This window comes from Myotis myotis, unplaced genomic scaffold (genome assembly GCF_014108235.1).
Source record: "Myotis myotis isolate mMyoMyo1 unplaced genomic scaffold, mMyoMyo1.p scaffold_m19_p_3, whole genome shotgun sequence".
In the NCBI taxonomy this organism is placed as follows: domain Eukaryota; kingdom Metazoa; phylum Chordata; class Mammalia; order Chiroptera; family Vespertilionidae; genus Myotis; species Myotis myotis.
In genome coordinates, this window is record NW_023416335.1 from 91,691,199 (window position 1) to 91,718,822 (window position 27,624).

The window sequence follows — 27,624 nt, forward strand, 5'->3', positions numbered from 1 at the left end:
TCCCCCATTGACCTCATCCACCCCCCCAGGTCTTTTCTTTATCGACTTATTCCCTGAGAGGTTAAAAAAAAACTAAACTGGGAAAAGAACGGCCCAATCATGTAAGTTAGTTTCCTGAAGCTGCTGTAAGGACCACAAACTGGGGGGCTTAAAACAACAGACGTTTATTCCCTTTTAGTTCCAGAGTCTGAAGTCTGAAATCAAGGTGTTGGCCAGGTCTCCCTCTGAAGATCTCGGAGAATTCTTCCTTGCCTCTTTCTACCTTCTGGTAACCTCAGACATCGTGGCGTGTGGCAGCATCACTCCACACTCTGCTGCCGTGTGTACATGGCCATCCCCCCTGTGTCTGGGTGTCCTCACATGGCTGTCTTCTTAGAAGGACACCAGTGATAGTGGACTAGGGCAGTGGTCGGCAAACTGCGGCACGGCAAACTGTGGCTCGCAAGCCACATGCGGCTCTTTGGCCCCTTGAGTGTGGCTCTTCCACAAAATACCGACTTCTGCGCATGGGCCATGAAGTTTCAATGGCACTGTACGTGCACGCTCACACGTGGTATTTTGTGGAAGAGCCACACTCAAGGGGCCAACGAGCCGCATGTGGCTCGCAGCCTGCAGTTTGCCGACCACGGGACTAGGGGCCTGCTCTGCTCCAGTATGATCTCATCTTAACTAATTACATCTGCAACCGCCTTATTTCCAAATGAGGCCACATTCTGAGGTCCTGGAGGTTAGGACCTCAACATATCTGTCTGGGAGAGAGAGATATACAATTCAATCTATATTATCAGGTTAGGATAGCTTTCAAAAATATTTAAGAGCTGAACCTTTCCCTCCTATAAAATATCACATGGAAGCCCAGTAGCAGAGCAGAACAGCCTTGGGTGAAGTAGCAGTGGAGCCCAGGGCCTCTCCACCTCTTTAGTCTCCTCACCTGCCCCACCTGCGTTCATGCTCTTTAGACACCCAGGAGATCCCCCCACCCGCCACACCAGGCCTCAAGGGGCACAATATGAAAAGCTATGGAACTAGGTGTTCCATTCGGTTCCTTTCTCAAGTAAAATCTTATATCTTTATAGCTGGCAGCTTTAAGGAACATAAATTCTGAAAATAGGTCTGTTTAGAAAGCTTGTTTGAAAGAGTTGCATTTCCTTTGTTTATTGGTTGTAATATTAAGGAAATAGAATCTATATATACTGAAAGCAAACCTCCTCCAGTGTCACCATAGTATTGTCACCAGCAGCCATTCAAGCAGAGTTGAGTGAAAAAGCTTAATGCAGACGGATTGAATTTTTTCCCCCCTAAATTTAAACACCCACATAAAATCTTGGCATGCAGTTCACCCTCTAGAATCTCACTCTCTCCTTTCATACAGGTTGGAAAAGTAGAAACTCATCCTTGAAAGGATTGAAACAGACTGACTTACAGCCAGTCCCACCTGCTGGGCAGCACCAGATCCACCAACAAAGCCAATATTTCCCAACAGAAACTTGGACAGAGAGCCCCGCCGAATCCTGCCCTGGGGATGGAGCACTTGCAAATAGTTGCCCGGGCTCCTGGAAAGAATGCAGACTTGCTTCCCAGTCTTTGGGAGGTTGTAACCCCCCGGCAAGGAGAAATAATTGTATGTTTTATATGGCTAGAATGCTGTTGGAAGAGCAGGGTTTGGGAAAGAATACACAAAACAGCCTAACAGGAAAGTCCTGACTTTAACTCCATAAAAGGAGGCTTTAAATAGTCTCAGTTGGTCCATATTTTTAGAAAATCGTTTTGTCTCAGCCTGCCTGACTGTAATGCTATTGCCAGAACCAGCAGTGAAAGAGATAAACATGGTGTTGAGGTCTTTTTATGCCTTCCAAGAAGTCCTGGGTAGTACAAATCATGCTTGACAGCCTTTGATTAGCAGCTGCTCAGCTCTACACAGGAAAGGAGGCATTCATCTGAGGCTCTGTTCTCCCTTTGTAAATAAGCTAGAAATTTCCATCCCCTGGAAGAAGCCTGCTGTAAGTCATCTCCTTCACACCACTAGAAGCTGTTCTGCGTGTGTGTGCACATGTGTGCGTGGGGAGGGGGGTGGCATGGTGGGACCTGGTGGGCCCATGGGGCCAACTCTGGGGAAGCATGTATCTCACGCTATGGTAGCACTGAGTGAACGCTGAATCTTTTTGCATGTGATGTGCCCTGTGCCAGTCAGATCAGGTCTTTCTTTTTCTGTGTGACAATGTGGCATTTCAGAAAAAGTTTTGGACAGAGGGACAAGAGATATTTCATCTCTGATTCCTTTACTGTCACTTTGAGCATGTAACTTATTCTTTTTGAGCTGCAGCCTCGATTCATAGATTCATTCTTATAAAACTGAGCTCCACTCTTACTAAAAGGGGAAAAGGCTGGTGTGCTATGTGTATGTGAAACCACAGGATAAACCCCAAATATCAATTTTACTTCAACTCCATATTGCAGAAAGCATTTTTATTCAAAAAGTAGTGCTATCACCCTGGCCCAGTGGCTCAGTTGGTTGCAGTGTTGTCGCATACAACCGTAGATTGTGGGTTTCATTCCTGGTCAGGGCACATACATTCAGGTTTAATCCCCAGTTGGGGCGTATATGGGAGGCAACCAGTGGATGTTTCTCTCTCATGTAGTTCTCTCTCTCATGTATTTCTCTCTCTCTCTCTCTCTCTCTCTCTCTCTCTCTCTCTCTCTCTCTCTCTCTCTTTCTCTCCCCCCTCTCTTCTTACTCCTCTAAAATCAATAAAAACATATCCTCAGAGAAGAATTTAAAAAATAATAATGCTATCTCTGAAATTCAATGGAAAATCCCACAATAATTTTTCAGATTGAAATCAGACCTTCTGTTTTAGACCTCTGACTGCATAAGGTATGAAGTTCCCTTCTCTTGGTCTTTAGGAATATTTTGATGGCAAATTTTGAGAAGCACTAGATTAGATCATCTTGAGGGTCCCCTTCAGATCTTATGTTTGGTAATTCAATTCACAAACCGCAAGGTCCCTTTGCCCACTAAATAAATCCAACTTTCTTGGCCCAGAATTAATGACCTTCTGCAAAGGTCACTTGCCCCTTCTTAACCATTTGACCATCACTCCCCTCTACTCCCTTAATTCTCAACTTAGTTTAGTTTCATTTTCCCCAAATTTATCCTGCACCTGCCAATTGCCAGACTTTCCTTCACCTGGGATGACTACATCTACTTAGAATTCCTGATTCTACCTTCTACTAATTCTGCTATGTAAGATGCTATATTATCCATTTGCCCCCCCCCCCATCTATACTAATAAAAGGGTAATATGCTAATTAGACTGGACATCTTCCGGATATCCTTTCAGACAAAGCCATGGTAGCTGGGGCCGAGGCAGAGGCCGGCAGGGGAGGGCAGTTAGGGGTGACCAGGCTGGCAGGCAGAATGGGTAGGGGTGATCAGGCAGGTGAGCGGTTAGGAGCCAGCGGTCCCAAATTGCGAGAGGAATGCCTGACAGCCGGACATCCCTGAGGAGTCCTGGAATGGAGAAGGTGCAGGTCAGGCTGAGGGACCCCCTTCCCATGCACAAATTTAGTGCACTGGGCCTCCAGTTTATTTAATATGCCTCTTAGAGTAATATATTTGAAAAAGATATGAGTGACTGCTTATGCTAGTATTTATAATACTCAGAATATTATAAAAATTTACCATTGTGAAATACTTCACATTTCTATGTATATTTTTAAATATTTTATATTTATATTTTTAAATATCAAATCCTCCACAGAATAATGGTTTTGCAGATTAGAGGTATGTAGGGGAGAATGTGGTATTTTAAAATTGAATTAAAATACAGTGAACTGACTGGAAACAACTTCTTGAGTACTTTCAAAACTTGTTTGGGATTAATCAGTGAATCACAGATGGAAAAGTAAAAAGTTTCAGTTATCCTTGACATTTCAAAAGGGAAAGAAAAAAAAAATCATTATAGCTGTCTTGAAAGAATTTGCTTCCAAATTGTTTGTCAGCTATTCCAGATGGCTTTACTGTTTTTAAATGGACTTGATATTTTTAAAATACCTGGGGAAAATAAAATGAAGTTTTTCTTTCCTGATGTCCCTGAAAGTGAAAGAAGGGGGAAAAATAGTATCTTTAAAGAATTGTCTGTTTTAAGTACCTTGGCCACTTGTACCACCTCATTGATAGCACACAACAATGATTTTATATATTCACTGGAGACCCAGTGCATGAAATTTGTGCACTGGTTGGGGGGCGGGGGGGCGCAGTCCCTGAGCCCAGCCTGTGCCCTCTCACAGTCCTGGATCCCTTGGGAGATGTCCTTCTGCTGGCTTAGGCCCGATCCCCCCCGGGCCATGTCTGCCTCTGACTATGTTCCCCCTGCCTTTTTTTCCATTGGACCCCTGCCTGTGTATTTGCCTGTCAAGCTAACTCTCACACCATAACAATGAGATCTGAGTTGAGGATGAATTTTTCCCAAGAAGGGAAGGACAGGTAAATGGAAGGCATTCAGGTCTTACAGCTTTCACTGGGGATCATTTCTATCCTGTGAACTGTCATAATCTGAGTTTTGCTTTCTGCCTCATTTTTCAGTGTTTGGCATCTAGTATAATATTTACATAAGCCATGAAAAGAGTACTAACATTTATCTTATACATGTTCAGTAATAATAAACAGTCTATATAGAAACACCCAAAGAACACATATAACTATTATGACTAATATTAGAAGACAGGTAAAGATGAACAAACAGATTCTGAGTTCTGTACCAATCCATAGGTATACATGCCTATTGATGTCTTGGGACAGTTGTCTATCTCTGGTGTCAGCAGCTTCTCATTGATGTTTGTTGTAGGCAGATGTGAATGTCATAGACAGGGGCAGATGTCTGTTCTTGGTTAGGTGCCTGATAAGTTCCTCTCCAATGAGGTTGGAGACTGTCTTTTATTTGATGTTGTTTCCAAAGAGCAATATCTAAAGTCTTTGTTTCCTGGGAGCTCACCAAGTTCACCTGATGCAAACTGGGGAGTCAGTAGGCACAGTAGGTCCTTGTTTGTACCTAGCATTGGTTTAGGGTTCACAGGGCAGTTTGGGGTGTGCTTCATAGGAATCCTGCTGTACTACTTCAAGTAAATGTCATACACACAAAAAGTGTCCAACCCTGTAGAGAATTTTTATGAGAGTGTATTTGAGCCAAATTGATAACATATACCAGGAACAAGATCTTAAATACTCCCTACCCTAACACTTTTTTTCAAAGTCAAGTAGTAATGAATGAAGAATGTTTGGAAGCACAGAATTTGTCTATTCTTGGGCATTTGCTATATTGGCTAAAGGCACTAGTGAGGAGAGAGGTTTTATTCTGTTTCTTAAATATTGTTATGAACTGAAATAGGCTCCTAGTATGGAACTCATCACTCTTTTAGATTTCTCTACCTGGTTCTCCTTTGTTCTGGGTAACTTTATATTAAGGTAACACAACTAGGGAGGGAGATATTTTCATTCAAATAATTTGCTCTCTGTCTGTGCTTATCCTTAACCATCTGCAGGGCACTTTGCCTGTCACCAATTCCTGGAGTGTCTACCTGCACTGGGCAACCAACATGCACTCTCTGATCATCACACCATCCCTGAGAGGTACAGGTGGCTTATCTATGCTGGCATGAGGGAGGTGCTAAAGTTTAAAGTGAGTGACCTGCCTAAGCCACCACAAACCTGTGCAGAGCCTAGCCCCACAGGGAAGGACCTCTGGCTCCCAGCCTCCCACCCTGTATCCACAGCAGGCTTCCAAGTCAGGATCCCACTGGAGTTTAAATCTAGCCAGGCCCATTCTTTAGACTCTGTAGCTTTGGGTGCTAATTTAAAAAAATAGCAAATTAATGTTTTTTGCCGCCATATGAAAAGACTCATTCTCTGATCCCCGTCTCCCCAACCCACAATCAGCCCTGCCTTTCCTTTCTCCCAAGTGAATTTGGTTACTCACTTCCCACATTTCCCCACTCAGTCAGGCCCTTCCCTCAGACCTCAGATCCATAGGTCTGCTATGGATTAGCCAAATGAACATAGCACTTTCTCATCAGATATGCATAGAACTAGGGCAGCTTGGTTCCACTGTTGTCTCCATTCAAACAGGATACAACCCCCAAATTTGCTCCAAGTCTTGTAGGAGACAGTGTATTTCAGGAGCCTTGTCCCCTGCCAACTATCTATGCACTGCTGCACCCTCAATCCCACCGCCAATGTCACTGGTATCAGCTCACCCAGGCCTCTGGGGGGATTACACAGTAAGTCATCAGGCATATGTGATGTTATTCCCCTTGTCCTGGCTAATTCACTCCACAGGACTGAGGGCAAGGAAGCTGGGAGTTAGTGCTTTAGCAGGAATCAAAGCGAAGATCTGTAAGCATGTCAGGGGAAGACTCAGAGGTGGCTGGGGATGGCAGTCTAGTTTACGCGTGATATGTTAGAATATGTTATCTTAAAACTTGGGACCCATGGCATCATGTGCTCTATAATTCCAGCAAGTTCTGCAAACGTGTGGTAAAAGCAGTGCGTCCCGGTGGCAGTGCACTTTTTTTTTTTTCCATAAAGTGACTGTTGTATAAATAAATGTTTAGAGTGTTACCTTTCCTTCTTCTTCTTCATTATTTCATAAGAGGGAAGCTACACCTATGTGCTCTGTACTATATTGGGACATTTTGTCTAATTCTCTCAACAACTCTGTAAGGAGACACTGGTAGATCCATTTTATGGATGAAACTCTTGGGGCTCAAGTTTAAGAGACTTGCTCCATCAATATCTAATAAGACCCGACATTCAAATACAGGGCTCTCTGACTCCACCCGCCTTGTTCCTAACAGTTTGCTTCTGGAATATTTATCTGAGTGTAGGTAATCACAATTTGCCAACATGCACTAATTGAGTCTGGTTTGGACTTGATGTAGGATGGGGTGAGGGTTTGCAGTGTAAATGTACTTACAGGTGGGTTTTTTGTTTGTTTGTTTGTTTTTCATTTTCTGGTTAGAACTTTTTGACAGGATATGTTGGAGCCTACCTCTGCTCCCGGAGAGCTTTCCTGTTCAAGTGCGATGATTGGGTTAGCTCTTTTTTTCTCATTTAGGGGGTATCAGGAGTGACTTGTTTTATGCAAAACAGCAGTGATCCTTAAGGAATGTATGTCCACTGAAAACCCTGAGCTGAGTGGCTGGGCTTTCCTAGAACCTTTTATGTTGTCACTCTGGCTTTTGTAAAATGTCTTGTGAAGCCCTATCCAGTTTGGCTCAGTGGACAGAGCATCAGCCAGAGGACTGAAGGGTCCTGGATTTGATTCCAGTCAAAGGCACAAGCCCCGGTTATGGGCTCAATCCCCAGTAGGGGATGTGCAGGAGGCAGCCAATCAGTGATTCTCTCTCATCATTGACGTTTCTATCTTTCCCTTTCCTTCCTCTTTGAAATCAATTAAAATATATTTTAAAATAAAATAAAATGTCTTGTGAAGTTTTTATTGGTTTATCAGTGTCAGACAGCTGAAGCAAGCTGATACTATTTTGGGTTGTAGGATGGTAGTTTGAGAAATTTTTGCATGGCTGATATGACTGTTGGGGTTCAGAGGTAGTCATTGCCCTATATAAATTGCTTGTATATAAATGTGTGTGTAAATCACTTCCAGGTAGGTGGTATCCAAAATTAGTGCCATTAATCTGTAAAGCAGGATTATATCAGTTATGGCTTTTGGGTCTAAATTTTGGGTCTGCCTCATAGGTCTGTGCAGTCTAATGGGCAAAGGGAAGGAAAGGGGATGGAGTATGAATAATGAAAAGAGACTTCATATGTACTGATGTTTGAAACTTACTATGACAAACATCTCCCCTCTCCCCAAAGAACGGATTGATGAATCAATAGAGGAATGGGGAAATGGATAGATATGTGATAAAATAAATTTTATAAACCTGTTTATCCTGGAACTTAGATGATGCATATGGGTGTTTATGATACAACTAGAGGCCCGTTGCAGGAAGATTCCTGCAAGAATAGGGCTTCCTGCGGCTGGAGCGAAGCAGAGAAAGGAGCGAAACCCGCTGCGGCTGGGTTTGCCCTCCCGCTTCCAGCCGCTGTGTCTGGGTTTCCCCTCCCGCTCCCAGCTGCTCTGGCTGGGTTTGCCCTCCCGCTTCCAGCCGCTGCGGCTGAGTTTCCCCTCCCGCTCCCAGCTGCTGTGGCTGGGTTTCCCCTCCCGCTCCCAGCTGCTCTGGCTGGGTTTGCCCTCCCACTCCCAGCCGCTCCATCTGGGTTTCCCCTCCTTCTCCCAGCCGCTCCGGCTGGGTTTCCCCTCCCTCCCCCCGCCTCCGCAGCCTTGGCTCCGTTCCTGTCTCCGCCGCCTCTACTTTGCTCCCTTCTGTAGCACTTCGCTTCCACGTTGTCTTCAGTCTTCGCTCCCAGCCAGTATATGCAAATTAACCTCCATCTTGGTTTGGTTAATTTGCATATAGCCGCTCTGATTGGCTGGTGGGCCTGGCTTAAAGTGTAGCAAAGGTATGGTCAATTTGCATGTTTGCCTTTTATTAGTGTAGATTCTTCCAACTTTTCAGTAAGTTTGAAATTTAACTTAATATAATGTTAGGGGGAGGAAAGAAATGTAATAATTCTTAGCTTATAGAGATGCGGTCAGCTCCAGAAAATATATTTGTTGTGAAGCTGTGCGCAAGCAGTAAGGCAGAGACCTCTGACTTTGATTAGTGTTTTTATTTGTTTGTTTTAAACTGGTGAGCCTCTTTTGCTGCTAATGAAGAATCTGAAATTGGCAGGTATAATGGAATGAAATGTATGCAGTTCTAACACAGCAGCAGCAGTGGTACAATTAATTACATTATCATTTTGTATCATTGAATCAAAACTACTATTTACTGATCCCCTTTCTTATGCCCAACACTGAACTGGGCACTTTTATTAAGCCTTTTATTTATTTCTTATAACAATGCTCAAAATATCGACAATGTTATGTATGTTTTATAAATGAAGGTCTACGCTAAGAGAAGTTAAAAGAATGCTGCTCAAGATCACACATCTGGTTAAGTAGTTCTGGGATTCAAATCTGACATAATTAGCCCACACTCTTTCCAATAGATTCCCTCCCTGTTCAATAGACCCTCACTGTCCTAGACAGCAGCCTTGCCTCCAGGAGCTGGTTCAAAATACTAGAGATCTGACCCCGCTCCAGAGATACAGAATCAGAATTTGCATCTTCACAAGCCTCCTAGCTGTGTCCCAGCTCTAGTTCTGGTTATCCACTTGATGACACTCAGATCTCCCCACTTGTCTGTCACTCCATTCCTTCATCTACCAAATGGGGACATCAGTTTTAGCTCTACCTGCTTCCCAGAAAGACTAAAAGTATCTTTAACAATAAAAGAAAAACAAAACAGAATAGATAAAAGTGTTATTCTCTTTGTGGTAGTGAAACTGGAAAAGTTGGTGTTCATGCTACCGGTCATTACCAGAACCAATAAGTAGAGACAAGGATTGGATCTTTATGGACGCTTTATTCAGATGGCCGGAAATCTGAAAAGACAAATGGCAAGTTATATCTTACAACTCATCTCAAGTTGACCTTTTTTCATCAGAAGAAAAGAAGTGTTGGTAAAGGGTTTGGAATTCAGGAAAAAGTAGGTAAGGGGTTTGGAATTTGGGGAAAAGGTTAATCAGATAAAAGCTGCAGTCCAGCAATTTTCCTAGCATCCCTTCATTTGCGGACTGGTGATTCTTTATCTGTGCCCTGGGCAGCTGACGGAGAGGTTCTCTCCCTGAAGCACAATAGCTCAGATATCTCAATCACTTGCAGTCCTCCAGGGTACAAAGGTCTAAATGTGTGCAGGTCTCCTGGGGTCAGGGTAGGTCCAGTTATACATTTCAGTTCCTGGAACAACAGCTTTCTACATGCATTAATTACCAAGCCTATTAACTATGTAACTAAAGCTAACAAATTTTTAACTTCTTGAGTTCCTCATCATTAACATATGAATTATTTGCCTAAGTGTGAGGGTGACATTGTGGCACTTTCATTTGTGCCTATGGAGGTTTGCATGGGTGATAGGACCATTAGGGCAAGTGTTCTTTGCTCATAGTTCCAGGAATGTCTTGCTGGAACTCTGCCTGCATTCCATCTAAGAAGCAAACCTCTGAGTGTGGAGGACTTGATTTTAAGCATGTTTTTTCAGGCATTTCTACACACAGTGACTAGAACCAAATTCACCACCCTGTTCCACATATAATATAAAGCCCAAAGCTTAATAATAGAGATCATTCATTGAACTCTTACTGTGAAGTTCTGTGCCCATCTCTTTATATATACTATCTCATTTAATCCTTGCAACAACCCTGAGAGGTAAATATTTTCCCCATTTTACAGATAAGGAAAACTGAAAAAGACCTAAAGAAGTGAAATGATGGAATTGAGGTGCTCTTATCTACTAAGGTTAAAAGATGTTGCTTTCAATCAGATGTAATTTACAAAAAAAAAAAAAAAAAAACTATTACATATAGAAATTGCAAACTCTTCCCCCAAAGTTTCATTATTTGAAACAACTTTATTTACTTATTTTTTATTTTTTTAATAATGTTTGCCTAAAACTCTAGAAAGAGCAAAGTTGACAAGTCACTCATGACTAAAATTAGCTTGTGAAGTTTTTGCTCCGAGGTAAGGAGCAGGTATTCTATTGTATGTCTTCTAAGCAAAAATATAAGCAGAGCCACTTTAAAATGGAGCCACTGCTGCCACACCAGAGGAACTGCCTTGCATGTCTTATATCCCAAACCTTGGAATACTAAAATAACTTTGTGACTGGCCTTATTTCCTTATTTCCTAAAAATATATTTGCACAGATAACAAGAAAGCAATTATTATGACTACTGGACTGAAAATAAAAAACGGTGTTTAGATAAATGTTATGTTGTCTGCACCATAGAACTGCCTTCCTTCTAAAATGTAAGCATTCCCCTTCCTTTTAATAAATACCTATTGCCTTCGTCTCTTAATGGGAACATTATTTGGATTTCTGATTGAACGTATGATTCCAAATAGTTATTTTTATTGATCTCAAATAAATGCTTGTTTGAATGGCTTTTTTATTTTAGGTTAACAATTTTTTGTGTCTTCTTGAAAAAGAGAAGAAATGAGAATCAAAGAGCTGTTAGGTTTGATCAAGCAATTGAATCGATACCCACCCCCTGAGAACTGGCTTTTCAGGTCATTTCACTATGGACATTCCCTTTGCTGTGACCACATTTCACTTGCGATGACCACATTCCATTATCTCCCCTCCGGTTTTGCATAAAGAAGTCTCTGCCCAGAAAAAAGCCCCCCAAAAGTCCTTTAAAAACCTCTGACTCCTGTCACTGGGTGCTGGAGCCATCCAGGCTCAGCCACCTGGTGTGCGGATGATCGAATAAATTCATAATCCCTCATCATTCTGGCCTCATGCTTTCCTCCTTCAGCGACCTAACAAGAGCCATTTTGGAAAACATTTTAAGAAAACCTAAAGCATTTTCTCTTTTGCAGGATGTTTTCAGCAAAGAAACAGTCTTGTGATTTGTAAAACTATTTTTGACAGTTCAAAAAAATGATCATATTTCTCTTAGGTTTTACGCCGCCGCAAGGAAAAACCGTGAGTCCAGAGACCAGATTAAACAGGCTTTATTGGGAGCACACGGGCGGGTTCACCGGCTCAGAGAGGGGAGCAGGAGAAGCCGCGCCCAACCTGGGCAGGGGCAAGGTTTTATACTTTTCTGAGGCAATTGTTGCTGGCCGAAACTGGTGGCAGTCGGGGCTTTCCAGGGTCAGGTGAGACCTGCGGTCTATCCTGCGGTTTGGCCATTTTCCGGGAGCCGTTTGTCCGGCAGGGATTTTCCACCGGGGTGGGGTGGTTTTCAGACGTCAGTGTGGACAGGTCAGCTTCTCACCGGCCCAAGAGAGGGAGGGGGTCCTTTCGCCCCTGGGGCAGGGTGCCAGCGAATACCAGACAATTTCTATTTTATATTGTATATGGATAAGGTATCTTTCCGTGGTTTAACTTCTGATGAACAGAGAGCTTTGTGTGCTAGACCTCACAGTCGGGTCCCAGGGAAGGGGGAGTCTGTAGGGTTCCCCAGAGGCCTTGCCTTTGGTCATAAGCAGCAGTAGAATCAATCCTGGAGAAATGGCAACTTGAAGTCACTCTTGACCTCTGCTCTATTCATTCTTCTCCGCTTGTAATGAGTTCAGTACATGCATGGACATGGGAAGTCAGCCCAGAGTTAGAACTTGGGGATTCGGGAGGCATTTGAAGGTGGAGGTAAAAAATACTGGGTTAGGACTCAGACCTGCAAGTAAGCCCCTGGAGTTTCCATTTAGTAGCATCAAGAGCATGAGCCTGCTCCTCCAGACTTCAGTTTCCTTCTCTGCCAAATGAGGTCAATCATCTTTTTTATATTCTGTGTTATATAATCTTATACAATGCCTGTATTCTGAGACTCTTATAAATGCCAAATAAATAACATTACTTAATATTTAATATTTAACAAACATCATGAACCAATGAGTTGGAAAGCAAGTGAACGTAGAGTAGAGTTTCTGGCCTTCTAAGAGAAGTAATACTTATAAATAACTACAATATAAGGTAGTAAGTCCTAAATAAATGGTACATAGTACCAGTAGAGATCACAGGAAAGGGTAAAACCTAGGGCTCACTTTTTTGCTTGGGGATGGGGGAGGGAACTGGAGGGGTGGCGGGCTGCCTATTGAGGCTTCCAGGCATTTACAGTTGGTATTTTCATATGGTGGAGTTTGAGCATAAAGTAAGGAGGGAGAGTATCTCAGTCAGAGAGAAGAGATTTAACTTTCAGAGATGCGAAGTTTAAGACATATTCAAAGAACCAGTAATTAATGGGTGCAGTAGGCCAGGGATTCCCATTCAGAAATGATTCTGGTATTGACCAGTGTTAGGTGGCTCAGGAGGCAGTGTAGGAAATAAGGAGAGCCGAGTCAATCAGAAAAGAAAGAAAAGGAAAGGTTTTATTCTGCGTCCCCGGGCGACCCACGAACCCCAAAGACAGGACCAGTGGATTCGCGCCAACAGGGAGGGGGGCGCTTTTTTTATACTGCGGTTGGGTGAGGGTTGGGGACATGAGCTGAGGAAGCTCCCGCCGCAGGGCGTCTCGGCAGGGTATTCAGGAAGGAGTCAGTATCTGTGTGGGGGTCATTGTGGATACCAGGGAGGAGCCAGTATCTGTGTCTGGCACACTGATCTGTTAGAAATTCCAGGGAGGGTCCATTATCTCGTCACACATCTGCATGTATCTGATCCTGGGCTCTCTCCAACCTAACAACCAGGAGTCATTTAATAGGACTATCATGGCTTGGCCCTAGCCAGATGTGTGCAGGCTCAGTATTGGCACATCTCTCAATTTGTGGCAGGCATTTAGAGACATGAGCAGAGCAAGGACGATGGGCCAGGTATAGAAGGTCACCAGGGCTTAAACCCCCTGACCTTACACATTGCTGGTCATGTAGTTAGGATCCTCCCCTGACCTTTCCTCCCCTGGCATGTCACTAGTCATGTTATAGACCCTCTTAGAAGAGGAACAAAGGGCTGAAGAGTAGCCTCATGCAACTTCCATGCTGGCCTTTGCACAACTACTCCCTTAAGCCTGAATCCCCAGGGATAACATCTAGGCCTCGGTAATGTTTCAGCTCCAGGCCCAGAAAAGCAGCAACACCAGACAAGCAACACTATGGCTGACTTCAGGACCCTTTGCCCTGGCTCCATCTAATCAGTGGAGACCATGACCCTGAAAGGAAGCACCTAGAAAGCTGATGAATATTCTATTGAGACCTCCCCTAAAATCTCCACCCTTAAGAGCCCTTAGGTTGGAGGACTCAGCAAGCCCTCCCAGGGAGAGCACTTGCCCTGCAGGGAAGAGGCCCTAGGATTGATCTGGATAAGCCTCTTCCATCCTCTGTGCCTCCATTTCCAGAAAGCACTTTGAAAGGAAATGTGGTTTATGAGAGAGAGCCTAACCAAGCCTCCTTCTTGTAGAATATTTTAGATGCCCCCTTATTATGCTTTCAAGGTCTGAAGAGCTAAACACTGGCCCTTGCTCTCTTGTTCACTCCCCACCAATGGATTTATTTTGTTGTTACATTTTGTAAAGAGACCATTATCTAGTTCTGGAAAGGGGCAAATATCATGTACATAAATTAACATATGGAGACTTGAAAATGGAAAAGTGCCAAAGTCTTCCAAAGAGAAGTCCAGATAATAGTCTACAAGACTGAGTAGCTTTCATGAGAAAAGTAAAGAAAACAATTTCCCTCATTGCTTGTCACTGAAAAGAAGATAAAGGAACTAGAGAAAGGATAAAAGTATCCAAAAAACATAAAAGGTGCATTCATGGGAAAAGCTGGTTTGATCATTGAAAGGGCAATAGGTGGAAAAAGTCACACTATAAAAAAACAAAAAACCCAACTGTGGAAAAAGAATGGAGCAATAGTCATGGAGAAAAGTGAGATCACATAAAAACTTTGAAGAGTAGCCTGGAAAAAAAAGAAAAGGCTTCATGACTTTAACATGAGGACTCTATTCTTACTACTTTTGCAGAGTAACTGGCATTTGGTGACTAGAGATTTGTGTTGCTTTTTTTTTCAAGAACCCAATTGTCATGTTAATATGCTGATGGCTATGTGTTAAGTACTGACACTGAATAGAAAGTGCTGTAAGGAAGGGAAAATTCCCAGCATCCTTTTCTTACTTGGACTGCTAAGTTCTTTAGGAGCTTAAGACTTAATACTCAAATTCTAAGAAATAATTAATATCATGACAGCTATTTCCAGCATTGTGCAAAAACAAATACAGCTTCAACTATGGGTGGTTTATGGGCTGCCAAGGCATACTGGACTAAGATTTAGGCACATGTAGAGCTAAAGGCAGACCTCTTTTACAACATAGCATCACTACAAAGCTCCCAAATGCTGATCTCTGTGCGTTTATCTGTGCTTTCTCTTCTCCACTAACACTGGCTTCTCCTTAGAGATCATTTCACTGACCTAGTTCTTCAAATACTTTGTCTTGTACAGGGTGAGGCCAAAACCCTTGGGTACTCAGGTTTAAATGGTCTATTAGTCAATGCAATATTCACTTATTTTAAATTTAAGAATTATTGAGTTATTTGTTGGATTATTGTTTTTTCTTTTATAGGAGGCAGCATCTCCCTAAATTCCTAAAACCTCCCACAAAACTATCTTCCTAATGGTCTATAGCCTCCTGATAGCTGATTCCAAATAGGTACTGAGAGAAAACTAAAGATAGAACTAATTTACACTAATTTGTGATTTATTCATGACCCATTAAAAGTTACAAAGTTTTGTCCTAGTCAATGTGGCTCAGTTGGTTGGGCATCGTCCTATGCACAGAAAGGTTGCTGATGGAGTTGTGCAGAAGACAGCAGATCGATGTTTCACTCTCACATCAATGTATATCTCTCTCCCTCTCCTTTCTTTTCTCTCTAAAAATCAATTTTTAAAAATCTTTTTTTAAAAATTTACAAAGTCTTTCAGATTGCAAAGTCTTTCCTGAATTGCAAATGAGCCATAGCTGCAAATGATCTCACACCTTTTCCAACACCCCATCTCTGTTGTCATCTTCCTCAGTTTGTTTTCTAGCTTCACAGCCTCTTTTCTCACTTCCACTCCTATAGGCACATATCTCCAAAATGTCCTACAATGTGACTTTTTTTCATGATGTCTTTTATGGCAGTGACATAGGAGTTTGGTTAAAATGCCACATAATTAAGTCCATGTGGTATCCACAAGGTTTACAAATCTAATAAAGAAAATCTGTGTAAATGATATAAAAACATGTGAGTCAGAAGATTCTAATAGAGCCGTTCACTTCCCAGGAGCAAATTAGTCCATTTAAACTCATTCTGTCATTAAGATATCATTTGGGCAATGACTTTAGATTCCAGAATCTTTTCTGAGCCCTATTTCAGTGTACAGTATTATAACCGGACAATTAAGGGGTCTGGTCTTGCAAGGCGTGTCAGGTCATAAAAACTGTGAACAATGCACTGCCCTGGGGGGGGAGGGAAGGTCGTTATAGCTGGCCCCAAGACAGATCATCGGATATGGCCTAGGGACCCCCAACACCTGGGGGCCTATTTGTAAGCCCACAAAAGGGGGCAGAACCATATCTGCAAGACAAAGACCCCAGAAGGTTATAAAAAGTGAAGCCCTCTGCGTGTTACTTCACTCTGATTTGGAAATTATTCCCGGAGTCCACTAGTGTTAATAAACGGGTCCCTCCCTTTCTCTAGGAAGTGTGCTTGGTATCCCTTTGGGCTTCTGTAACAGCTCCAGCACCCAGTGACAGGAGTTTTTAAAGGACTATTGGCGGGCTTTTTTCTGGGCAGAGACTTCATGCATATCCGGAGGGGAGATAATGAATGTGGTGTCAGCAAAGGGAATGTCCATAGTGAAATGACCTAAAAAGCCAGTTTTCAGGGGAGTGGTATCAATTCAATTGCTTGATCAAACCTAACATTGTTTAATTGAGAAAATGGATGATGTTCAAGTAATAGAATATGATAGAAAGATATGCATCAGCCCCTCTGCCTTTGAACAAGTTGTGCATGTACCAGCCAGGGTTTGGCCAGTAAAAGGAACCACTCTAGATATTTCAAGTAGGAAGGAATGTAGCCCAGGGACACAAAGTTTCAAAGACCTATTAGAAGGTCAAGGGAAGTGAAGTTCAGAGACAAATGCAGGAATTCAGGAAGTGCAAGGACTGAAAGAAGTTGCAGTTGATGACATGTCCTTAGTGGGTGATGCGAAGGGTATTCCAGGTAGCCATTTGCAAAATCACATTTACTATCTGCAGAAAGGCATGCTCCTAGCTGCGGCTGCCAATGGGAATATGGTTTATCTCTTTTACCTTCTAAATCCCACTTTAGGGCTTCTCATTGACAGAATATGAACCAAAATTTCTGTTATGAGGAGAGTTTTTGAAATGTAGTTTCCTAGCCTCTAGCCCCACCTAGGAAGTCAGAATCTAAATGAGCAGGGATGATTGTTAACAAGCAGTAGCAGGCACAGCATATAAGAATCTGGTCAGGCCAGCATCCCTTTGAAGTGGTGTTTTAGGTCTAGAACAGCCCTCCCCAATAGCACATTATGCAATTATGAAAATGGTCTATATTTATGCTATCCAATATGGTAGCCACTGGAGTCATGTGGCTATTAGGCACTTGAAAATGTGGCTAATGCAACTGAAGAACTGAATTTTTAGTTTTACTTAATTTTAATTTATTTAAATTTAAACTTAAATAACTACATGTAGCTCATGGCTACTACCTTGAGCAATGTAGATCTAGAACTCTCTTTGATCCTATGCCCCCTCTCCCATTCCATTAAATGGAAGATATCGCCTGATCTGATCTGAAGTGGCCTTGATCCTGCCATCTGAATATTTGTTGTATTTGTGTGTCCAAGGTATGACTATCTGATGGAGTTGGGGGAAGGATTTCACTGAACTAAGAGAATTGATCCTCTGACTACTTTTTGTGCCAGCTTGCTAATAAACATTTGTTGTATATTTGGTTGAATTCAATCTGAGATTTGCTTTCACCTTAACATACAACGGTAGCAAGATAGCTGGGGAGACCACTGATATTTACCTACAGAACTTGATAACTGTGACAGTTAATTAGCCTGATCAGTTTGCAACATACACTTTTCTCCCAGAAATGTTACCAAAAACCTTTGAAATCTGCAGAATCTTTGCTCTTAGCAAATATTAGCAGATGACAAAACAAAAACTACATAAATATTAATATAAAAATCAAGGGAAGGTGGTTGCCCTCCACTGAACACTTCTTATTAATGTGAGCATATTTAAGAGTATTTTAAAAACATTCATACATATAACACAAATGTCCTATGTATAAAATGGTTCCTAATTTATATGGTTGAACCTATATTTCACAGTGTCACACAGAAAGCCCAATATTCTACAAAAGAACCCTGACTGCCAAGTGTACTACCACTTATATAACCATAGGCCTACTTGCTCCATATTGTAGGCCCTAGAGGCCTGGTGCACGAAATTCATAGACGGGGGAGAGGGGGGTCCCTTAGCCCAGCCTGCACCCTCTTCAATCTGGGACCCCTTGGGGGATGTCCAACTGCCTCTCCCAATCCAGAACCTCTGGCTCCTAACCTCTCACCTGCCTGCCTGCCTGATCACTCCTAACCCCTCTGCCTGCCTGCCTGATCACCCCTAACCACCTCTGCCTGCCTGATCGCCCCTAACCACCTCTGCCTGCCTGCCTGATTGCCCATAACTGCTCCCCTACTGGCCTGATAACCCCTAACTGCTCCCCTGCTGGCCTGATTGCCCCTAACCGCCTCTGCCTCACCCTGTACCCGAGACCCAGGATTCCCTCCTCCGGCTGGTGGCAGGCACCCGGGGCCTGGGCCAGCTTAGCCCGGGCCCTCCGCAGCTGCAGGGGACCATGGGCAGGTGGTCCAGGATCGCGGGGCAGGCGGCTTGTCCTTCTCCTGGGCTGCAGGCACAGGCACAGCTGGGATAGTGGGGCGGGTGGTTTGTCCTTCTCCCAGGCCATAGGTGCAGGTGCAGCTGCTGGCGCCTGAGACCACAGGGTGTGTGGCTTGTCCTTCTCCTAGGCTGCGGGTGGAGGCGCAGCTGCTGGTGCCTGGGACCACAGGGCGGGCGGCTTGTCCCTCTCCTGGGCCACAGCCTAGCTGGTCCCCATTCCTCTCTTGTGAGCTCATTTGTGTCTGGCTGGTCTCCATTCCTCTCTTGTGAGCTCATTATTGTCTAGCTGGTGCCCATTCCTCTCTCTCCAGTGTTGAGTGTCTGAGCCGTTATGGCGTGATGGTGTGAGGGCATGATGACCATTTTCATATTAGCTCTTTATTATATAGGATTTTAAACTCCTTTTGATTTAGTCTCCCAAAGTGCCTAAGTCATATTAGACCAACGCATGTGCTTTCATGAATACATGATACATACTAGTATTTTCTGCCATACTGAAAAAGAACATTAGCAAATCAGATTGTCTATCATTTGTTTGCCTATCAGATAAAAAGAAAATGATGGTTTAAATATTACTATTTTTCATTTTTCTTACACTTGAACATTTTCTTGTTTAACTGTCTTTCTGCATTAAAAATGTTGCTCACAAGATCTCAAAAACTAGTGTTACTTATTAATTTAAGATGTCAGTACATCATGAAATGATGTCATATTATTTATTCATGGAATTCAGTTTACACAAACATTTATATCCTCGTTAATGATCTCTTTAATTGAAGCTGGATAACACTAATTTGGAAGTGTTATAAAAATACCATATATATAGGCCAGTCAGAGAAAGATAAGTATCACATGATCTCACTCATATGTGTAATTTAATGAACAAAATAAACAGATGAACAAAATAGACTCAGAGATATAGAACCATGGAACAGACTGATGAATTTCAGAGGGAAGGTGGGGGTGGGGGAATTGGAGGGGTGAGAGATTAACCAGGGAACTTATATGCATATATGCATAACCCATGAACACAAACAACAGTGTGGAAGGGAGCAGTGGGTGTGGGGTGGAGGGGGTCAATATGGGAAAAAAACAAAACAAAGGGAGCATCTGTAATACTTTCAACAATAAAGATAAATAAGTAGATAGATAAATGCAATGGAATGCTAAAAAAAAAGAATGCCATAAATGATATCATGAGAGGAAAGCCTAAGGAAACCAGTCAACTGGAACATTTGCTTAGTCTGCAAAGCCCCCTATCACTGCCTTCTAAATCACTTTTAAGCCTCAATACAATTTATATTTATACATAGGACATCCTGGGATTAGTGATTTGCAGTTTCAATTTTCAGACATTCCCTCACATCACAGCCCCTTTGCATTGGATATTCGCTTTGCTGTTAACCAAGGGGCAGATTGGAGGTAGGGGCACCACGGTGGGGAATGTGTGTCAGTTCATGGGGAAGGTCTCTCCATACTGCTCAGCATAGAGGTCAGGTGTGGGGGTGGAAAGCAGCTTCTCCTTAAATGCCTATGAGAAAATAAACTATTTGTATGAATTATAACTACTCAAGTCACCCACAAGGGGCAGTGGGGAGAAAAGCCAGAGGGGGAAGGAAGACCAAAGGAAGAGACTCAATCCAGAAACAGTGGAGGTCTCTTCGAGGTACAGTTGGGTCCCTGTCATTCTGCCTCTACATTACCATGTTAATGCATTTTCTTATTTAGGGGGGGTTCCCTCATTTAGCCCCTGATAACCCACAGTCCCTCGACCAGGAAGATATTCTCACCAATCAGAATGTGTATGCGTTGGTCCTACTGGCCCAGCACACTTGTGGGACTTACAGGTGAAGATAGTACTTACTGATTGACATGATAAGATGTTACTTTTATATTAGCCCTCAGATTCCAATGGTGGGTGCTTAAATCTCATTCTCCTTCTTGTTAAACCATATGAGGCTTTAATGCAAAACTAAAGACTCGTCAAGCCAGTGGAAAGCTATCAGGTCAGTGTGCTGCCATGATAACTTAATCCATATTAAAATAAATCCATCACTTTATTCAGTTCAATCATCAAACCTTTTGTTCTTAGCTGCAAGGAGGACTTAGATTACAATAAGTGTCTGTCTTCTTAGGTATTTCTGAGACAAGTGGATGCTCCTCGATTTTCAGCGTCTCAACAGAGCATTAAAACAGGTAGTGCACAATCAATGTGCTAAAGCGATTTATGATAATCTTTATGTTCTCTCTGCCTATGGTAAAATTTGATGATGCTGAAACATTCTATTTTGATTCTTAAATTAGAAAAACAACCTAATGAATGAGGAACCATAACCTATTAGGCACTTTTGCTTGCTATTGAATTACTTTACATGGATTGATGGTGGAATTGGTTGGCTTTTTATAAGAGTAGTTAAAAGGACTTCTGGATTTTATTTCCTAAACAAGATTGTATTTCCTAAAGCAAGACTTTTGATGCTTTGAAAGGCAAAGTTGGAACCAAACTAAGCCATTTGTCAAGGTGTGTGTGTGTTCTTTTCTTTTTTCTTTATAAGCAGACTTGAAATTGTTCTTGGAATCTAACTTTAGATTGCTTGAGAGAGCTGTGACTGCTAATTTCTTAAAAGCAGACACCATGCCCCTTTGTTATATTGCTAATATTGATTCCCCCCGCCACACACACACACACACACACACACACACACACATATACACTACCTTTATCTAGGGATGCAGAAGGACACTGCTTAGGCTCCTTTCATTTATCTTTTTGCAGGCTTGTTGATCGGTGCTGGCTGCGCCCTCTACCCCTTGGGCTGGGACAGTGAGGAAGTTCGGCAGACTTGTGGCTACATTTCTGGCCAGTTTGACCTGGGTAAGTTCTTTTCATAGAAGGCACTCCCTTTAGAGAAAAACCTATTTGATCTTTCATAGGAGCACAAGGTGGAAAAGGGATGGGGAAGAAAAATACATCCCGGTATTGCAGCCAGAATCATGTGTAACCATACCCGTACATGCATTGATCCTTCTGTTTTAGTGAACAGTCATTGATAATCAACTATTTGTCTGAATTAGGGGAAATATTGTAGATACAAAGAAAAATAAATAATCCTTGCTCTGACGTGTTTATATTTATTGATTAATTCATTCAAAAATCATATATTTATTACTCATTGTAAATGTTAAAAATAATTGTCTATGGAATTCCCATTCTATCTGAGAAATAAAGCAAACAAAACCATCACGGAAATGACAGTAAGGGCTACGCAATCTATAGCAATTTCCACTCCAGAGCAACAGACAACTTTATGACAGGGATAAGAATCAAACTGGGTTTTGAAGAAAGTGACATGTGTGGATTTTCTGGCAGTAGACAGAAATACCTTGCTGGCAAGGACTATGGTATAGCAAAGGCACAGGGGAGGAATGAGAAGAGTTCATCAGGAGACCATACAGAAACTGGAGAGGCGGGAATTCACACATTGATGAAGGGGCTTATGAATTTTCCTGTGTACTAATTAGAACATTTCAGATATTTTTCACATGTAGATATAGTGTATTCTGCTTAGCAATCTATAAATTTTTTTAATATATTTTTATTGATTTCAGAGAGGAAGGGAGAGGGAGAGAGAGATAGAAACATCAATGATGAGAGAGAATCATTGATTGGCTGCTTCCTGCATGCCCCCAACTGGGGATCGAACCTGCAACCCGGGCATGTGCCCTTGACCAGAATTGAACCTGGACCCTTCAGTCTGCAGGTTGATGCTCTATCCACTGAGCCAAACTGACTTGTGCTCAACCTATAATTTTTTTTTCATACTACATGGTTTCACCATTATAAGTTGTAATGATAGGATAATATGTCAGTTGGTTTGTAAACCTCCATTAATTTCATCACTTCCTTATTTCTTTCTTACTCTAGTTTCTCTTATTTAAAGATGTAGTATAATGAGTAGTTTAATTAATATGTCTTTTCCTAATTGAATTATTTTCTTAGGATGTTCTTCTAGAATTGGTGTTATTAGAACAAAGACTATGAACCCATAAGATGCATTGCTATATGATAACAAATATTTTCCCCTTATATGTGGACAGACAGATTGTTTTTGACCTTCAGTGCATAGTGAGTTACTAACTTAAACATCGACTTTTCACATTAAATATTTTACTTTTAGAATAAAAATTTTGAGGGAATTGATCTAATGGCAGTATCACCATATCCCAAATCATTTAAAATATGTTTATGTTAGAACTTCTATGAAAAATTTGTTTCTATGAGATAATGGGGAAAAAATGGACAGATGTGATACCATATCAAACGTCTGTGAATTTGTAATGAAACAATTTCATTTGACTCAATGAAAGACAAACACCCTGTTTCATTCAAAATAGCACCTGCTCTTTTGGTAGAGAATATGGTGCTCTAAACATCACCTACTTTGCCCGAATACAAACTGCCCATTCTTCCTCCTTGATGATGAGGCTTTCCTAAGTCTGGGTTCATTTGTGCTTGCCATAAATTAACTGAAGAGGAAAATGCTGGCATAAACTTGACTATCAGCATTTTGTTTTGGTTTTTGTTTGTGAAAATCAAACTGTGTCCAGGGGAGATATTTTAAAATAGTGTTTGGCATTTTCCTTTCTCTGGTGTTTGAAGCTCTCTTGGCAGTTTCATACAGGCCTCAGCTTGATTAGAATACTGCTCTAGCTGACCTCTCTTGTTGTTGTGTGTTGCTATACTAATCATCAGGTTATAATGAAATGGAGATCTTGTTGTTTATCTTCATTACTGCACCTCAATGTTCTACATCTTCTCAGCATTGTGGGTTAAAAATGTCAAACTTAAACTTACAATAAAACCTCTTGCCTCTTTACTAGTGGTAATAGTATCTTATGTTATTAAACTCACTGAAGCCATTTTAGTAATTTAAAAACTGTAATGTCATTTTAATTTTTGCCTTTTTATTTATAAATTTCTCTTAGACTGCATGCTAAGAAAAAAAACACAAAACAAAACTGGCATCATCCTATATAATAAAAGCCTAATATGCTAAGTGTCCAGTCATCCGTTCAACCAATCAAAGCATAATATGCTAATGATATGCTAAAGCCGCTCAACTGTTTGCCATGAGGTACATTGACTATCAGGGGGCAGACGCTCCAACCGATAGGTTAGCTTGCTGTTGGGGTCCGGCCAACCAGGACTGAGCGAGATGGGCCAGACACACCCTGGAGCTCTCCTGCTGTCCCTCCTGGGCTGGCCAACCTCCCCCGTCCCTCCCCGGCCCTGATCATGTACCAGTGGGCCTTCACTCTCTCATAATCCGGGACCCCTCGGGGGATGTCAGGGAGTCAGTTTCAGCCTGATCCCACAGGCCAGGCCGAGGGATCCCACTGGTGCACAAATTTGTGCACCGGGCCTCTAGTTTACACATAAAATTTGTTTCTAGATCCCCTGAACAAGTATTTTGAGTGTATTGAGTTTGCTTTCTTCAGATTACTATTATTTTTGCAGACTCTGTTATCTTTATTTTAGAAAGAAAATGTAAAGAGAAACTGGCATAGAGATATCACTATGCCTATCTCACTGGATTGCCTATGTTTATTATCTTTAAGAAGTTGTTACTGTTCCCTGAACACTAATGAAGGCTGAACTTCAGTGAGTGAGTGAAGTCACAGATTATGGGGTTGGCAGCAAATTTGGGGTTGGGAGGAACAGCATGCATGTGAGAGTGAACATTCTCAGTAAGGAGAGCTCTGGGCCTCACTTTTAGTGGCATACACCCTACCTCTGCAACTTCTGAGAATCTTAGCTTATTTCTGCCTCCTCTCAAAGGAGAGAGTATGTAGCCACATCTTCCTCCCAGAGGTTGGGAAATGTTAATGATAAGGTTCATGTCCCTCTTATTGTGGAATATGGGTCACTTTCTTGGCATGCCTTATTGAAATGTTGTTACTCTCTTTCTATAGCACATCCTGAAAGAAATCATTGCTTCTGTTCCCACATGAAAGATTATTTAAGGAGCACATTCATTCTCTCACTCAGCCAACAGATATTTATGGGGTACTGCCAGTGTGCCAGACCCTGTGCTAGATGCTTATGACCCAGCACCAGCAAGTAATTTAAAAAGACACTATTCACGGCCCCCAGGGAACTTAAAACCTAGCAGGAGCGGCAGATATTCCAGAAGATGATATACATGGGAAGTATGTTAGAAAGGAAAAGTGTCAGATGAAGCAGTAGGCACTGTGGTTGCTTTGCCAATATTATTCCACTATAGTTGGTGACTCCAAACCAGAGGCTGGCAGACATTTCTGTAAGAGACAGGTAAGTAAATATTTTCAGTTTTATGAACCATATATTCTCTATTTTAACTACTCAGCTCTGCAATTGTAATGTGAAAGGCACTTCATGTATGAGTTGGTATGACTGTGTCCCAATAAAACTTTATTTACAAAAACAGGTGGTTGGACTGTAGTTTGAAGCCCCCTGATTTCAACCAAAGCATACCCCTGACATGCCAGAAATGTCTTCATTCCAGATGTGCTCCTTTGTTGATTCCTTCAGCCCCCAGGTCAGGGCTTAGGTCAGTCCAAGACTCTGCACTGAGCAGTCCCATCCAATTATCCTAGAGCAGCGGTTCTCAATCTGTGGGTCGCGACCCCTTTGGGGGTCAAATGACCCTTTACAGGGGTCGCCTAAGACCATCGGAAAACACATATATAATTACATATTGTTTTTGTGATTAATCACTATGCTTTAATTATGTTTAATTTGTAACAATGAAAATACATCCTGCATATCAGATATTTACATCACGATTCATAATAGTAGAAAAATTACAGTTACGAAGTAGCAACAAAAATAATTTTATGGTTGGGGGTCACCACAACATGAGGAACTGTATTAAAGGGTCACGGCATTAGGAAGGTTGAGAACCACTGTCCTAGAGTATGCTACTAAATACTACAATTGTTGTGTAGTGTTGTAATATAAGGTGGCAAGCACTGTAAATTAATTTTAGTTATCCCACCTCTTAACACTAGCCTGCGATGGAAAGCCTTAAGCCCATTTGGGTCAGTGCGACTAGAGGAAATGTTTCCAGAGACTTCTGAGGAAGAAGGGATCACATGCCTAAGGGAGAGGCTCCAGAAGCTATGTTCTTCCTCCCTCTGGTTGTAATCTCTGACCAGCTGGAGTGGTAGGAAGAGCAGCCTGGTGGGCAGAGAATTCAGCCGATGGGTAGTCATCCCTGAAGCAGGCCTTCCCTAGGAATTTCCAACATAGTTGACAACACAGTAATTCATTACCTTATTGGGTAAAGTTTTAGGCATGCTTTCTCTTATTTGTAGCTAAAAGCAGCCTGACTGGTATTTTATTTGGTTATGTCACCATTCAAGGGGGCCTGGCCTCACCTGGGAGCTTCTTAAGGAAGTATATTATTTTTAGCCGAGTCCTTAAGGCTGTAGAGGGCTTAGGAAGGTGAACAGTGAGTGTGGGCATTTTTCAGGGTGGCTCGAGGGATAGGTTGCAGAGGTCAGGAAGAAGAGCCAGGAAGGAGGCTGAGTGACACTGCAGATCTACTTTAGGGACTGCATCCTTGTTTCAACCAGTTTTAATCCATGTATCAGCCATGGTAAAAGTAATACTTTAGTTTAGAGAGAGTAGGTGGGGCCTCCTAGGGAAAGAACACTTAAACTGAATCCAGAAATATAAATAGTAGTTAGGCAAGGAAGGTCTTCATAAAGAGTTCACATTTGTGGTTGTAATGTAATATGATAGGAGTCTAATAGAACCTAATTTTTTAAATGCCTCCTTTCTTTAGAAAGGTGATTTTAGGAGAATATTTTTTACCTACCTTGAAAACAATTTTATAAGGCTATTGAATATTTCTCAAGAATTTTAATATTTTATTCAGTGTAAAGCTTTGACACAATTTTTCAGAAATATTCGCTTTTACAAATTAAAGATTGTACTCTGCTTACTTTGGATCACACTTAGGTATGAAGAACCAAGGAGCAGGTTTGAGTACACACATCTTTACAACAGAGAAACAAGAGTCCAAACAGGCTGCATCATGAATTTCTAAATTCCCAACTGAAAATATATAGCTTGCCTTTACAGTAGCTCTCAGCCTTTAACATTAGAATCAAAGGTAGACTTGTTGAGACTCTGGATTTTTATTTTCTGTACCCCAGAAGTTATGATTTTCTCATTTGTGATATAAACAAACTAGAGGACTGGTGCACAAAATTTGTGCACGAAGGGGGGGGGGGTCCCCTCAGCCCAGCCTGCACCCTCTCCAATCCGGGACCCCTCAGGGGATGTCCGACTGCTGGTTTAGGCTTGATCCCGGGGATTGGGCCTAAACCGGCAGTCAGACATCCCTCTCACAATCCTGGACCACTGGCTCCTAATTGCTCACCTGCCTGCCTGTCTGGTAATCCCTAACTGCCCCTCTTCTGTTCTGATTGCCCCTTACTGCCCTCATCTGCTGGCCAGGTTGCCCCCAAATGCCCCCTCCCTGCCAGCCCAGTCACTCCTAACTGCCCCCCTCCCCGCTGGTCTGGTTGCCTCTTACTGCCCCCCCTGCCGGCCTGGTCACCCTTAACTGCCCCCCCCCCCCCCCGCCAGCCTGGTCGCCCACGCAGCCTACTGTTCAGTCGTTTAGTTGTCCCTCACTAACCCCCTTGCCAGCCTTATCACCCCATGCAGCCTCCTTGTTCAGTCGTTTGGTCATCCCTCACTAACCCCCCTGTCGACCTGGTTGCCTCACGCAGCCTGCTTGTTCAGTTGTTTGTTTGTCCCTCACTAACCCCCCTAATGGCCTAGTCACCCCACACAGCCTGCTTGGTCAGTCATTTGTTCATCTCTCACTAACACCCCTGCTTGTCTAGTCGTAGGCAGCCATCTTGTGAGGATGTGAGGGTTAATTTTCATATTACCTCTTTATCATATAGGATATCCCAGGTGATTCAGGTACAAGTGGTCAGTGCATATACTTTGAAAAATACTGTCCTAATTTATATAGAAATTTAAATTTTTTA

At 42.3% G+C, this 27,624-nt stretch overlaps 1 protein-coding gene across 3 annotated transcripts in view; it reads left to right on the forward strand.

Moving 5' to 3' along the window:
* The window catches only part of LHFPL6 (LHFPL tetraspan subfamily member 6), a 268,570-nt gene that overhangs the window by 218,952 nt on the left and 21,994 nt on the right, over positions 1–27,624 (forward strand). Inside the window, exon 4 of one of the 3 annotated variants that reach the window (XM_036297742.1) lies at positions 21,350–21,454. The exons of 1 other annotated variant lie outside the window; for it this stretch is intronic. In XM_036297742.1, coding sequence (XP_036153635.1) covers positions 21,350–21,401 — 52 coding nt within the window. In that variant the 3' untranslated portion in view covers positions 21,402–21,454. Of the gene's footprint in view, positions 1–21,349; positions 21,455–27,624 lie in introns of those variants that run through there. One more of the 3 variants, XM_036297740.1, reaches the window with a different exon arrangement.